Source organism: Brassica napus, chromosome C8, assembly GCF_020379485.1.
Source record: "Brassica napus cultivar Da-Ae chromosome C8, Da-Ae, whole genome shotgun sequence".
Lineage (NCBI taxonomy): Eukaryota > Viridiplantae > Streptophyta > Magnoliopsida > Brassicales > Brassicaceae > Brassica > Brassica napus.
The window spans coordinates 5,510,844-5,526,562 of NC_063451.1; the positions used below are offsets into that span (position 1 = coordinate 5,510,844).

The following is a 15,719-nucleotide window of genomic DNA, read 5'->3' on the forward strand; positions in this document are numbered from 1 at the left end:
GATGACAACCAGTCCCGGGTGTGTGCTCGCTCAGATGTTTGTGGACAAGAAAGCCAGAGTGGTTAAGGGTTCTTTGAAGAAAGACCATTCTGGGAGTTTGCTTACTCCTCTCTTCCGCCACTTAGAGATTGATCTCAGTGTCTATCAGTGTAACGAGACAGCGACGTTCATTGATATCCTTTACCTGATCAACTGCCAAATTCTCTGCGACGAGAACACCTACAACTTCCTCAGTCAGGACGGGAGAAACCTCTACTGCAAGCTGCCCCAACCGAACATCACCTCGCTAAGTGATGTGACCAACATCTGTTTCTTCCCTGATGCTCAGTATCTCTACGCCGACCCAAAGTAATCATACCGTGACGACACAATGGACGATGTTGATTTTGTTCGCACCGATGGAGGCGACAATGCATATGACCTGGGACCCCTTGATGACAACGCAGATGACGCCGCCTACCATCGCTGGATGGTAGATTCTCTGCGCAAGAACAACAGTCTCATGAAGAGGATACTGAAGACAATCAATGGAGGATGCATGGGAGCTCCAAGCACAGCTGAACCTCGTCAAGACCAGCCTACACCGCGCAGTCATCGTCCAGGGAAGGAGCCAGAAACAACTGCAAGGGGTGACGAAGAGACTCCATGGGTCACTCCACGCAGAAGGAACAGGCGTTCCGCGGGCCAGTCCGAGAGCGATGATACTGACTAGGCAGTCTCCTAGTTCTATCTCCATTGTTATATCCGTTTGAACTATTTCTATTTCTGTTTCTGTTTCCTGCACTTGTTTATTATTTTAGCCTTTCCTTGAATTATTTTCTCACCAGGGATGGTGAGAAGTAAGTTTGGGGGTGGCGATTATCTGCTACTAATCGTTTACCTTTGGTTTTTATGTTTAGAGTCAGTCCGCTTTGATGTCTTTATCGAGTCAGTTTGTTAAGATCGAGTCAGTTCAAACTTTGTGGGAATCAGGACCTTATTCTATGATGTGTATTAACCACCCTCGTGCTCTAATTCATCTTATTCAGTGACCTTAGCAGAAGCGACAGACGCACATGTGGATCCAGAACACCCTGACATTACATCATCTTGTTCTCCAAAAGCTTTCAGCTTGTTGAGGTTACTCTGGAAAGATTTAACTCCATCTAACTTGAACTTAATCTTGACTGCAATTCTTCTTGTTATGGGCGTTAGAATAGGGTTTAACGTGATCAACACTCAGGTCTTCTTATTCTTTTTATCCATCTTGCTGATCCTGAGTGGGTAGCTCATCTTTAGCTAGTACCCACCTTAAAACCCTAAAGCCTTTGTTCCGCCCTCATGCATTTGTTATTCAGTATCTTATGTGCAGATATGTACAAAAGGGCCGGAGAGGAAAGGATCTAGACAGTCTCTTACTCGTTAATGCAACAGAAGTTTCTGCTGAAGAATAGGCGGAAGCACACGGAGCAGCCGCTCCGCCACTACAGGAAATGTGGGTATTAATAGCGTCGTAGCATAGCGTTTTTTGCTTCTCTGCTATTGTATATAAACACGGGCCTTTATAATAGCGTTTTTGAAATGTATAAGCTATCTTTGTAGTCGCGGGAAAATAAAATAATTCAGCCGCGTTAATTTGGTAAGTGGAGGCGCCTTACCATTGCAAATCAAAAACTAAATGCTATCGTATATGAAAAAATATATTAAAAATAACTTAAGTATTAATCGAAATCGAGACTTCATTCTCTTCACTTCACTCTCTTCACATTCCTCAAAATCAAAACCGACTCATTGAAGTTCTTCAGAGTTCTCTCGAGTCGAAGCTTCAATTGGTATGAGTTTCGATTTGATTATGAGTTTAGAGTAGAGACTGGTTCTCTCGAGTCGAATCTCTTTGATTTTGGCTTTCTCTTTGATTCAAATCTCTTTTCACATGCATGTCCGCGTTAACACATGATTCGATTTTGATTGTGGGTTTCGATTAGGTTTTGAATATGATTGTGGGTTTCGATTAGGTTTTGAATATGATTGTGGGTTTCAGTTTGATTTTGAATATGATTGAAGGTTTCGATTTGATTTTGGGTTTAGATTTTTTGATCGAATGGCTTGATTTGATTTTGGATTTGTTTATCAGTTTCAGAAATGGCAAAGACAAGAGGACAAGTTGGTTCTCGTCGGAGTAAACGTAATCAAGGCTTGGAGGTAGTAGATCAAGAGGACAAGGCACCGCAACTAAAAGTGAAGAAAAGAACAGCAAAGAAAACGGCTTCCCCTAAAAAGAATTTAGTTTTAACGCCAACGAGAAGAAGTAGTAGAATCAAGAAAGTGGCTGCTGAAGATGATTACATAGAAGATGTAACACCTCCTAAGGATGATGAGGTAGAAGATGTTACACCTCCTAAGGATGATGAAGTACAAGATGTAACACCTGCTCAGGATGATGAAGTAGAAGATGATCAGGCTGAGAAGTCAATGTCTGAAGAAGATAAAGACGATGAAGAGGATGTCAATGGGAAAGAGGATGAAGAAGATGGCGATGTCAATGGGAAAGAGAATGAAGAAGATGGAGATCTCAATGGGAAAGAGAATGAAGAAGAACCGGCCAATATGGAAGATGATGGAGTTCTTAATGAGAAAGGGAACGAAGAGGAAGCTTGCGAAGAAGAAGCTCGCGATATGGAAGAAGATGGCACTGCGCAAGATGATGAGATTCCTAGTACTGAAGGAGTTGAGCTAGCAGGGGAGGAAGTTTCAAAAAAAAATAAAAGAGGACCTACAAAGTTGCGTAGAGTGGCTGAAAATCCCAATGATAAGATTATGGTCACATTCAATGACATTGGTGAGCATGTTGGACCTGGTTCAGTAACCCTATCGTCGTTTCTTGGTCCTCTTGTGAGGGAACATGTTCCGGTTACACTTGCCGATTGGAGAAAACTTGATGCAGCGACTAAAGCAACAATGTGGGAAGAAATTCAGGTTTGTATATATATTAGTATGTTTTGTTTAACCGCAAGATGAAATTATAAACATGTTTAACTTGATTATTGTGATGCAGGGGAGGTTTAACTTGCAAGAAGAGTGGCAGAAAGCTGTTATTTTCAAGCAGCTGGGAAATGTGTGGAGGGCTGGGAAGTCAAGGCTGGTGTCACAAGTACGTGTGGCGAAGACTGCAGCTGAGAGAATAGCTTTAAAACCGAGCAACATCCCATCCCTTCAACTGTGGAACACTTGGGTTAAGAGTAAGACTACCAAATCTTTCACAGTGAGTTATCTACAACTAAGTAAGTTTCATCCTTAAAGGTCATGTCTGATGGATATAATCAATGTCATATTTATATTGTAGGAAACGAGTAACAAGTACAGAGCGATGAGAAGAAATCAGATTCCTCACACCACCAGCCGCAAAGGAATGCTTCGTTTAGCTGATGATATGGTAAAAGAGTAGTCAAACATCTACATATTGTAGATCAGCTTGTTAGATTAAAATGGTAGTGAGATATGTTTGTTTTCATATAGAAAAAAAAGAGTAAAGACCCAAGTAAGGTGAGTAGATCCAAGGTTTGGATTGCGGGACACACTCATGCTGATGGCAGACCTGTGAAGCCCCAGTTTGCTGAGACTATTGTAAGCATTATGGAAGTTGTATATTGTGTATAGTTAATAGACTATGGCAATGAATGATTTTGTGTTTAAATGATTGTATCAGGAACAAATACAGTCACTTGACAGTCGGATGGACTCCACATCAGCTGCTGATAACATAAGGGAAGATGCTGTGAGCAAGGTTTTGGGAAAAGACAAACCTGGACGAGTAAGGGGCTTTGGTAGAGGGATTACAGCTAATAAGCTAGCATATCTGCAATTTAGAGACGCTAAGATTGCAGAAATGAAAAGTGAGATTGAAGAGTTAAAGGGGATGGTGCGAGAATTAGCTGAGAAGAAGGTAATCCTTTTCATTACCTTTGGTCAATTAGTTTTAAGACATTTACGATTTCCGTTGCCTTTTCTCAGAAAAGTAATGTTGATGCTGAAACATCTGAGAGTAGTGGTGGATTCAAAGAAGGAGTCAGAGTACAAATACTGGATTGGATTGAATCAGAGGATGTTGTTGTTGGTGAAGGAGAATTCTGCTCTGCTGAACCGAAGTACAAAATTGGTCGTATACCAATTGGTCCTAATGCAGTGGCTATCGTAGTTAAGTATGCACTAAGCGCATCAGCTTCACTCTGGAGGCCTACTACGGATGTGTTAACTCTTGATGAAGCTGTGGGATACAAGATATCTTGGCCAATGGATAAAGTGATTTTGGATAAGGATCCAAACTGTTCTGAAGATTTATCTATGGTAAATTTTCAAATCTTGTTTTCTTCTTACAACAATTGAGTCATCTCTAATCATTACTAAAATTTCTAATTTCAAATCTTGTTTTAGCAAAGCAAGGAAGGTGAATATCGAAGATGCAAGATATATGATTGGACCAATGATGGGGACGAGGTCATTGCTGAAGGTCTCGTGTGCTCTTCAAAATCCAAAGACATGGTTAACAACATACCTCTGGGTCCCAATGCTGTTAGTGTCGAAGTAGTGAAGGTGTTCAATGATCAAGCATATTTGTGGAGGCCAACCGCTGATATGTTCTTGATTGGTGATGCACTTAGCGAGAAAATAGCATGGCCAGTCCTAAAGGTTGAAGTCATGCCTACACCTGCTACAGAAGTAACACCAACTAAATGTGCAGGGAAGAAAATAGCATCACCTTCGAAGCCAGCCAAGAAAAAAGCAGTGGTATGTAATTGACATGAAGTTAAATTTTTTTATTTGCCTGATGATTGATGTTGCGTCCTTGATTGATGTTGGAACTTGCTTCTGTCATCTTGTTTGAGTTGTAGAGTCCAGGCAGCACTAGTTCGACCAGAAGTCCGAAGCAGAAGTGCACTCTCTTGGATTGCAACAACTCTGGACGTAAGGTAGCTGAAGGAAGGGTAGCTTCAACGGATCCGAATGAGTTGTGCCACTTTGTACCCCTAGGTCCAAATGCAAGCAAGGTGTGGATTGATGTGGCTAAGATCGGTGATGCAAAAGTCTGGAGGCCAAATTCAGAGATTGAATACATATCTGATGCAATGGGTTCGGTTGTGGCATGGCCAAATGACAAAATCAAGTTTGTCTAAAATTGTCGTCTGAAACATTTTTCAAGTTGGTTCTCATCGGCTATGTATTTCTAGTGTGTGATCGAATGTTTAGGTACTTTTTTACTCGGTTGAAATCATGTATGATATTATGTAACAGTTAGCAGACAAAAAAACAAAAATTATGTGTTATATTATGATATAAGGTTATGTGTGAAAATGTTTAGCTTGTTAACCCCTATACCCTTAAGTGCATAATTTTACATTAAACCATAAGCTTTAAAAATTAAATCCACAGACGGGAAGACCAAAAATTAAAATCCTATACCCTAAAGTGAAATCCCTAAACCCTAAAGTACAAACCTATACCCTATACCCTAATTGTACTTGATTTCACAATTTTGTTCATTCTTAAAAGGATATTGTAATCTTAATTTCACAAAACTGATTAGTTATAAATTTTATAAACACTCATTTGTTCAAACCCTATACCCTAAAGCCTTTGTACATACAAATAAGTAGTAGTGTTTATGAACATATGAGCTAGATTGATCAATCTTATAAAAGCTCACATAAAAAATTTATATTCATACAATTTTTTTTTTGTAAAATTGGAAAACTGAATATTTGATTTTTAAGATTTAATTTAATTTTTTTTTGCTTCAAAATCATATTTATATATTAATTTCCAGATTTCAAACGAAATTAATACCTTGAGCCAATAAGGAGTAACCTCCAAGATTGCAGACGTGGCAAACCATATGCCGATGGATGTGTCTTCCCAACTTCAATCTTAGCCATTCTTTTTATTTTTTGAGCCAATGAGGAGCAACTACTAAGATTGCACTCGGATTAATCATAGACCGTCCGATTTCTCTCCAAATCTTTGATCACAACCGTTCATTTTTTTCTGTCTCTGTTTGCACTCGGAAAATTTCAGAACACAACATCTCTCTTTCTGTCGAAACTCCTTTCTGTCTCGCGATCTAAAATCGAAAAAACCCTAAAGAAAGCACATGTATCTCTCGAGCTAAAATCAAACCAGCTGTTCCTGTATTCGCCGATTGAAAGTAAGCAAATGGATAAGTCGTGGATTTGGCTTCCAAGGTATAACCTAAAATCCCTCGATCTCATTTCTACTCGCCGATTGAAATAAAGCTAACTTCTTTTGTCTGATTCTTGTAGGAATAGCCACGAGTATTCAGAAGGAGCAACTAATTTTGTGAATTCGTCCGCAAAAAGATTGGGAAGTCTGTCTGAAATGCTATGCCCTTGTAGAGACTGCCGCAATCTGAGCCATCAGTCACTGGATAAAATTGTGGAGCATTTGGTGATTAGGGGTATGGATAAGAAGTATAAGAGTTCTCGTTGGAGTATTCATGGAGAAAAAAGAGATTCTGCAGAAGACAGTGTTCTTCAATATGAAACAGAGGCGTTTGATTTGTTTAAGACAATATTCTCCATGGACGAAGGTGGTCCAAACCCGACAACTGACAACGAAGACGATGAAGCACCAGAGGAAATTGAGTTTAAGAAAAAGCTCAGAGACGCTCAAACGCCATTATACTCGGATTGTCTCAAGCACACAAAGGTTTCAGCTATCATGGGACTTTACAGATTCAAGGTTAAAAGTGGTGTGTCGGAGAACTACTTTGATCAGCTGTTGGTTTTACTTGAGGATTTGCTACCTGAAGACAATGTTCTTCCCAAGAGTTTAGCTGCAATCAAAAAATTTCTGAAGATCTTTGGGTTCGGCTACGACAGTATTCATGCTTGCAAGAATGATTGCATATTGTATAGGAAGGAGTATGAGAACCTAGAAAGCTGTCCAAGATGCAAAGTTTCAAGATGGGAAATGGATAAGCACAGTAATGAGTTAAAGGTGGGGATTCCGGCAAAGGTCCTTAGATATTTTCCAATCAAGGACAGGTTTAGGAGGATGTTTAGATCACAAAGGATGGCTGAAGATCTGCGTTGGCACTATACCAATGCCACTGAAGATGGTACAATGCGGCACCCTGTTGATTCTATCTCTTGGGCACAAGTGAATGCTAAATGGCCAGACTTTGCTGCTGATCCACGGAATCTTCGACTTGGGATTTCTACAGATGGGATGAACCCTTTCTCCATGCAAAGCACCAATCACAGCACATGGCCAGTGTTGTTAGTGAACTATAACACGCCTCCAACCATGTGTATGAAGGCTGAGAATATAATGCTGACTTTGTTGATCCCTGGTCCTACTGCTCCTGGTAACAACATTGATGTTTACCTAGCACCACTGATAGACGATCTAAAGGATTTGTGGGCTGAGGGTATTGAAGTGTATGACTCATTTGCGAAGGAGAACTTTAATCTCAGAGCCTTGCTGCTTTGGAGTATCAGTGACTATCCAGCCTTAGGAACACTGTCTGGATGTAAAGTAAAGGGGAAACAAGCCTGCAATGTATGTGGAAAGGATACACCTGCAAGGTGGCTTAAGTTTAGCCGCAAGTTTGTCTACATGAGTAACAGAAGGAGACTACCGCCTGGCCATCGTTACAGATATAAAAAAGCTTGGTTTGACAACACTGTGGAGGAAGGGAATGCTAATAGGATACAAACAGGCGCTGAGATATATGAGACACTACAAGCTTTTACGAATGATTTTGGTAGACCTCTAGAGAAGGAAAAAAAAAGGAAAAGACTAGAGTTGGAAGATGATGAGAGGTTACAAGAAGAAGAGTGTGAAGAATCAAATGAACTATGGCGGTGGAAGAAGAGATCAATATTCTTTGATCTACCTTACTGGAAGGTAAACTATAGTAACTGACCTATATTATCTGATTACTGGAAGAAGAGATCAATATGTCTAACAGTTTCTTGTTTAATGTGTTAGGAGTTGCCTGTTCGTCACAATATTGATGTTATGCACGTAGAAAAGAATGTGTCCGATGCTATATTGTCTCTGTTGATGCAAAGTGCGAAGTCAAAAGATGGGTTGAAAGCAAGAAAAGACTTAGAAGATATTGGAATCAGAAAGCACTTGCACACAGAGGTGAGGGGAAAGAAAACATACTTACCTCCTGCTGCCTACTGGTTATCGAAGAGAGAGAAGACCATTTTCTGCCAAAGGTTAGCTAAGTTTAGAGGCCCTGATGGTTATTGTGGTAATATTGCGAATAGTGTTTCAGTTAACCCTCCAAATATTGGTAGTTTAAAGTCGCATGATCATCATGTCTTAGTACAGAACTTGTTACCAGCTGCATTAAGAGGGTTGTTACATAGGGGTCCTAGGATAGCCATAAATAGATTATGCAGTTACTTCAACAGGTTGTGTCAGCGCATCATTGACCCAGAGAAACTTATATCCATGGAGACAGAGTTTGTGGAGACAATGTGTCAGCTGGAGCGCTTCTTCCCTCCAGCCCTTTTTGATATCATGTTTCACCTTCCACTACATTTATCAAGAGAGGCACGGTTGGGAGGACCAGTTCACTTCCGATGGATGTATCCCTTCGAAAGGTTTGATCAACATCTCTCTTCAATATATCCACTTCCCACAATGATGTTTGACTAATATTCATATTTCCTGAGTTATAGGTACATGAAAACACTAAAGGCTTTTGTTAAGAATTATGCAAGGCCAGAAGCATGTATGGCTGAGGCGTATTTAGCTGGAGAATGTGTTGCATTTTGTTTAGAGTTCCTTAAAGAATCAGTACCAGTTCAAGAAGCAGTTAATCGTAATGAAGATGTTGAGGCTGATAGAATGGTGGTTGAAGGCCGACCTCTGCAGAAGGGTATAGAGGTTACCCTGTCAGATAAAGATAGAGACATTGCACATCGATATGTGCTAATGAACATGGCATCTTTGGATCCCTTTCTTGAGTAAGTAATTCTCTATGTTTCTTCTACTTGTTTTACTCATAATTTCATTTTCATATACTGTTGTTTAATTTAAAATCAGGATGCATTTGGAAGAGTTGCAAGCTAAGGATGCTCGATTGGCTAAAAATGAAACTTTGTTATGGAAAAACCATACTGAACACTTTACAGAATGGCTTAAAAATAAGGTTACAAACTCCAAATTCTTTTCTTGATTATTATTGTAAATACTGGTTAGCTTGTTTGGTGATGACTGGTTAGCTTGTTTGGTGATGACTAGTTAGCTTGTATCATGATGCCTGGTTTGTATCTTGAAGAACATGTCCATATTTTAGCGAATTGATGTCTGAGTAGCTTATAGCTTGATGAAACTGTCTGGATTTTTAGTATTTTTATGACTGGTTAGCTTGTAGATTGATGATTGGTTTCGTGGTACATATTATCATGTTTTGATTATAATTTAAGTACCTCGGCTTGATGATAATCCTCTGATTTCCTGCGGCAGATTCATTTAGACTCAAAAGATAGTCATTCTAAGGAGATAAGGTGGTTGGCATTTGGACCAAGAAATGTTGCTTTAGCACATAAAGGATTCATCATCAATGGCCAACGGTTTCATACTGATGCGGTCAAGCTGAAGACACAAAACAGTGGAGTAACTTATGAAGCCTTTAGCATGTGTAGATCAAGTGCAAGAGATATGAGACAGGTCGCGGATATGATTACATACTATGGAGTGATAAAGGAGATTTTGGTCATCGACTATCACATGTTCAAAGTGCCACTCTTTAGATGCAACTGGGCAAACACAGCGAATGGTGTGAAGGAAGAAGATGGCTTCACTCTTGTTAACCTTCATATGAACCAAGCAGCCTATTTGAAAGATCCATTCATTCTACCTTCTCAAGCGAAACAGGTTTTCTACTCTAGGGAGGATGATGCTTCAAATTGGTATGTTGTTATGAGAGCACCACCTAGAGGTTATCATGAGTTGGAAACAGAAGAGGATTTAGGTGGTGCTCCTTTACCTGTCCAAGAAGTTGATGATATGGGTGATGATATGGATGATGATAGTGTATATGTTAGGGATGATTGTGAAGGTTTATTAGTGGTAGATTGATGATATGTTGTATGCTTGTGTGATGGTTTGTATGAATGTGATAATGTTGTGTTATGGGATTTGAATAATTATATTGATTTTTGGAATTTTAATAATTTATATTGTTTTTATTTCATATTTTCGAATTAATTATTTAAAAATCAATTCAATAATTATTATTAATTAATTTTGGGATAATTATAAAACTAATTAATAACACGAAACATTTGCTATCTTTGCTACTAGGAAAAATCAAATTATTTGGTTCTAATAACATTTATTAAACATTATTATAAATACTAACAATTGCGAACACAAAAGCGCTATTGTTATACACTTAGTAATAGCACAGAGGAAAATCGCTATTAAAAGGGTTGGACTTTTTATAACGGGTGATGTCAGAGCGTCCAAGGAAACGCTATTAAACCAAAATGATAGCGCTTTTCGTCCGCTATTACTAACCACATTTCCTGTAGTGCGCCGCCGATGATCTAAACTAAGAAAAGAAGAGAAACAAGAATGAATGTGATATCAAGAACTCCAGTGGCATGTCTCTATCACAATTGTTACCTCCTGCTTCGTCACCATCACCTATTTATTATTAAGAAAAAAAAAATTTTAATTTTAGCTTTATGTACTTCAGAATAAGGTGATGAAGAAGGAAAATATTCTAAAGAAAAGACAGAGGCCACTGGTAAATTAGAAGGAGTATAAAGAAAAGAGATGAGAACCATGCAGACCAGCGACTATTCCTAAAGAAGAACATGCAAAAACAAGTAGAGGCTGTGGACATCAATGGATCTATCCTCTCTTGCAATTTTGCGCGATATCTTGCATCCTCTACGAAATTTGGTAACCCCTAAACACAGATTAGCTCCACTTAAACACAAAAAGGCCTGTTTCATACCTAGACCGTTACCCTATCTAATTCCTATGATGAGAATCTCACACTACTCTTAATTGAATATAAGGAGTTTTGTCTGGAATGTTTTAACTTTGGCAGGTATGAGATACAAAGTATAAAGCTGTTTTGAACAGCAGTCAGTGGGGTTCTTGGTAAGGATGTGTCGTTTTAGCTAAACTGCTTATATGGTTCAGAGATTCGTGGTTATTGTATGGTTGCTGAGGATAGGCGAGTTCCCACACTTTCAAATCTTTCTCTCGGTTCTTGGTACTTGATTTTGTTTGAGGACAAACAAGGATCTAAGTCTGGGGGAGTTCATATATTGTGTTTTTGGCACATTATACGTATGTCTTACTAATAGATTTCAAGGTTTTATCGAGTCTTTTTAGTCTCTTTCGAGTCATATCAGGTCTAGAGTTGCATTGGATGGGAAATGGACCAGCTAGAGGAAAAGAAGAGAGAAAAGTATGATTCAGAGTCTTTCGCGCAGAACAGCCAACCGGAGCAGCCTGAGTGCCTGTTCCAGCGACAGAGATAAAAAAAAGAAGTTTCCAAATAATTTGGGATTTGCCCTAGATTTCCTATTTCCTTCCTCTAGCCGCATGTGGCTCATATATATATATATATAGTTTCCTATTTATTATTTTATACCTACCTTAGTTTTTACGGAAGAAAAGACCTGAGAGAGCTTTGATTTAGCGATTGCTACTTGTAAGGGAGAAGACCTCATCTATCTCATAGAGAAGATTATCCTGAACCCTCTGATTTCTTTGGTATATTATATGCAGTATTATTCAGAAATGATGCTTCTCTGTTCTTGTGTTATACCTGAGTAGTCACCGAGTTAGTTTAGGATTCTAGGGTGTTTGATTCGTAAACTGAACATAGATAAGTCATCTTAGATTGTTTACATTCATATCTGTTTTTATTGCTTGCATTGAACCGATCACTTAGTGCATAAATTAGGGTTAATCGATTTAGCTAACCGTTGATTGATAACCTGATACAATTTGAATGAACTTTGCATCCCTAGTCAGCGAGAGTAGATACTAGGGTGTATTGTGAACATATCGGACTTGAACTCTAAGGCTTGCTGGCGCGTCTTGATCCAAACGAGAGTTTAGGCATCAATACCGACCTGCAAAGGAATCAATACCACGAGAGTGGGTTGATTCAACTTGAGTGATCCGAGTTTAGACTTGTTATAAACTGAACTTGAATAATTGCTTGGTTCGCGAACTCCTTGCCTGAAAAGAAACCCTAGACTAGCGTCTTTAATCAATTCGAAAACAACCTAATCTTGTTACTTGTTCTTTAAGTTAATTACATCTTTTAAACCCCCACTTCGTTTTAGCTTAATTCTGATCTCGTAAAGATAAAGTGTGAACTGGTCCTCAGGAATTGAATCTACACATATTACAACTACACTGTTAACTTGACAGTAGATAAAGATCCAATTTTAGTGTATCAAGTGCGTCATTGAAGATTTCTATCTCTCTAAATCCGAGGCCTCCGGCTCCTTTTGGAAGCATCATCTTATCCCAAGACAACCAGCACATCTTCATAATCTCTGGTTTCACATCCCACCAGAAGCGAGTGAGGACAGATTGAATCTGTTTGCAAAGGGGATTTTGCAAGCTTGAAGCATGACATCGCATAGTTCGGCATATATGATAACAAAGCCTTCAGCAAAACCATTTTCCCAGCTCCCGAGAGGTATTTTGCTGTCCACCCATGCGATCTTTGTCTGATTCTATCAACTATACTCGCAAAAATGTCTCTCTTCCTTCTACCGAAATGCTCCGGTAGTCCTAAGTACTTTCCTATGCCGCCTTCATTGTTTATTTCCAGCTTACACTTTACCCTTGCTTTAGCCTCCGCATTTGTTTTCGACGAGAAGGTGACTGCGGATTTAACCTTGTTGATTCTTTGGCCCGATACCGACTCGTACTTGTTGATGATGGCCAGGAGGGTTTCACAGCTAGTCGCATTAGATTTCCCGAAGAACATTGTGTCGTCCGTGAACAGCAAATGGTTGATTGGAGGGCAGTGACGTCCCACCTTTACTCCTGGCATCGTACCATCTCTCAGCGCATTGTCGTACAGTCCCGATAATACCTCCATGCAGAGAATAAACAGGTATGGTGAAAGGGGGTCATCCTGACGAAGGCCACGGGAAGGCTGCACTCTTCCTTGCAGTCCACCATTTATTAGGAAGGAGTAGGATACTGATGACACACACTCCATCAGCCACGTGATAAACGTCTCATGAAACCTCAGCCGAGTTAGGACCTGACGAAGAAAGCTCCAGTCGATTCGATCATAAGCCTTGCTCATGCCGGTTTTAACTGCCATTGAGACATGCTTTTCCGCCTTTGATTGTCGTAAGAAGTGGAGTATGTCATGATTGATCAAAACGTTGTCGGAAATCGCCTTTCCCGGTATGAAAGCTGATTGAGCTGGCGAGATCAACGACTGGAGCAGTGGCTGCAGTCTTTTTGACAAGATTTTTGCAATAATCTTATAGTGAGAGTTGCATAGTGCTATCGGGCGAAATTCAGATACCCTCTTTGCCCCTTTCACTTTCGGTATGAGTCTTATGTGGGTCTCATTGTATCTCGGGTGTAGCTGACCGGTTTCGAAGAAGGTCCTGACTTCTCGGTAGATGTCTTCACCGATAATATCCCAAAAGGCCTGATAGAAACCCGCTGAGAACCCGTCTGGCCCTGGGGCTTTATCTGAATTTATAGTAAAAACCGCTGCCTTGACTTCCACTATATCCGGGATGGCCACGAGCTTCAAGTTCATATCTGATGTGATCTTTGGTGTTAAGGCTTCCTGAACAACCCCACATGAGCTTGTACTTCCCGCTGTGTACAGAGTGTCATAAAAGAGCCTGAAGGTATTAACGATTTGCTCTTCCTCATAGAAAGCACCTCCCTCTTCATTCTCAATAACTGAGAACTTATTGCAGATTCTCCTTCCTCTTGTAACGGCATGAAAATAGGCGGAGTTTTTATCACCCTCGTTTAGCCATTGGATTCTGCTTCTCTGCCGCCAAAATGCTTCTTCCTCTGCGTAGGCTGCTTCCAGTAAGCTCTTTAGCTTCTGGATTCTCTCCAGATTAGGGTTGGCGTCAGACAGCGCTTCTTCCAGCTGGGATTGACTGAGGAGCAGCACCTCTTTCTTCCTGTTTGCTTCCCCTTTTGCCCAAGTTATGATGTTTCGTCTGACTTTGCAGATCTTATTAAGTGCTGTGTCAGCACTATCCTCCTGCCATGTCTCTTGTATCAATTTTCGGACTTCCGGTTTACTGCTCAGACGCCTATCGTACCTAAAGCTTCCCTTCTTCTTTTTTAGATTTTGATCAAAGTGAGTAACGATGGGTCTATGATCCGAACCTTCAAAAGATAGGTATTCACTCCTAGCAGCTGGAAACATCTCCATCCATTCCACATTAGCTATTGGCCTATCAAGTCGGGATTGGATGAAGTGAGTATATCTAGTGCCTCTCCAAGACAGCGAGTTTCCGGAGAATTGAAGGTCCCAAAGGCCATATTAGGAGACAAAGTTCCTGAACGATAAGAAGGAACCCTCCCATCTCAACGGCCCCCCAACCTTTTCCGAGTTGTCAAGGAGATCATTAAAGTCTCCGGTAAGAAGCCACGGAGCATCACGCTGTATGCCTATGTCCGAGAGTATCTCCCAAAAACTAGCGAGGTTTTCTCGTTGTGGAGCACCATATATGTAAGACACGAAAAAAAAATTTCCATTAAAAGAGATCTTTTTGTCAATTACATTAGGTGAAGAGTAGAGGATCTCAAGCTGGACGTTATCTTTCCAAGAAAGAGCTAAGCCACCGCTGAGTCCATCAGAAGGTACAGTAAAGGGATTTGTGAACTCTGTTTCCTGGTACATTCTGAAAACCTCCTCATCTTGACGTTTCGTTTCTATAAGAAACATTATATCTGGGGGGTCTTTCCTTCTAAACTCCCTCAGACGACAAACTGTCAGGTCGCTCCCTATACCTTGACAGTTCCAACACATGTTCACTAAGGAAGAGGATCTGGACCGGACCACACTCGTCGTAGGTTGGTTTCCTGCTTTCGAAGCTCTAGAGGAAGCTCCACTCTGGCGTGTCGTCGTTGTGAGTTTCCTTTTCGATGAGCTTTGGGTTTTTGTTACCCTTCTCTTCTTCACAGCCACTCCTTGAGCAGGGGATCTAGCTCCTCTTTTCTTCGCCGCCGCTGGAGGCCTTGCAGTAAGGTTACTTGCAGGTTTTGAATTCTTGCCTTTCCCTCCTAGTGATCCAACTTGTTCCCTAACTTCTTGGAGGTCCAGACTGGCCCTGATCTCCTCGTTTCCAGTTGGATCTTGATCATTTAAAGGTCCCAACCTCAGGGAGACGTGAATTATGTCTTCACTTAGTGATCGTATAGGAGAACGATCCATTGCATCGCTAAATCTACCCACTTCTGGCATGTTAGGAGCTTTAGAAGAAGAGGGGATGTTGCTTCCGCTTGAGCGATGCAACGGTAGAGTGTCCTCCAAATACTCTATATTGACTTCCTGTAGTCTGTCTGAAGCTGCATTTGCGATCCCGTCTTGGAGTAGTGGGACTCTTTCCACAGGTGTAGAGAGTCTCTCTAGTGCTGATCTTGTTTCTGGTAGTGAGAGTCTTTCTCTTGCTGGTCTTCTCTCCAGAGAATGTCAACTTCCCTCGCCTGATTTTTGGCTACCT

The 15,719-nt window shown here is 40.5% G+C and overlaps 5 protein-coding genes across 5 annotated transcripts; 4 read left to right on the plus strand and 1 right to left on the minus strand.

The window, feature by feature from the left end:
* The first annotated feature begins 835 nt into the window (after nt 1-835).
* Nucleotides 836-3,494, plus strand: LOC106399092 (nucleolin-like). The gene is made up of 3 exons (XM_048766057.1): nt 836-2,955; nt 3,035-3,241; nt 3,323-3,494. The coding sequence occupies exons 1-3, from the start codon at nt 2,122-2,124 to the stop codon at nt 3,422-3,424; spliced, it is 1,143 nt and encodes a 380-aa protein (XP_048622014.1). The 5' UTR covers nt 836-2,121; the 3' UTR covers nt 3,425-3,494.
* Nucleotides 3,495-3,710: 216 nt separating this feature from the next.
* LOC106386920 lies at nt 3,711-5,430 on the plus strand. The gene is made up of 4 exons (XM_013826740.3): nt 3,711-3,922; nt 3,991-4,323; nt 4,411-4,764; nt 4,869-5,430. The coding sequence occupies exons 1-4, from the start codon at nt 3,713-3,715 to the stop codon at nt 5,148-5,150; spliced, it is 1,179 nt and encodes a 392-aa protein (XP_013682194.3). The 5' UTR covers nt 3,711-3,712; the 3' UTR covers nt 5,151-5,430.
* Nucleotides 5,431-6,186: 756 nt separating this feature from the next.
* LOC106399091 lies at nt 6,187-8,982 on the plus strand. Its single transcript, XM_048766661.1, has 4 exons — nt 6,187-6,215; nt 6,294-7,902; nt 7,987-8,612; nt 8,691-8,982. Exons 1-4 carry the CDS (start codon nt 6,187-6,189, stop codon nt 8,980-8,982), a joined length of 2,556 nt encoding a protein of 851 aa, XP_048622618.1.
* LOC125591591 lies at nt 8,732-10,205 on the plus strand. The gene is made up of 2 exons (XM_048766058.1): nt 8,732-9,163; nt 9,481-10,205. Exons 1-2 carry the CDS (start codon nt 9,059-9,061, stop codon nt 10,093-10,095), a joined length of 720 nt encoding a protein of 239 aa, XP_048622015.1. The 5' UTR covers nt 8,732-9,058; the 3' UTR covers nt 10,096-10,205.
* A 4,331-nt stretch (nt 10,206-14,536) lies between these two features.
* On the minus strand, nt 14,537-15,460 carry LOC106432635. Its single transcript, XM_013873486.1, has one exon. The coding sequence runs from the start codon at nt 15,458-15,460 to the stop codon at nt 14,537-14,539; it is 924 nt and encodes a 307-aa protein (XP_013728940.1).
* Nucleotides 15,461-15,719: the final 259 nt, after the last annotated feature.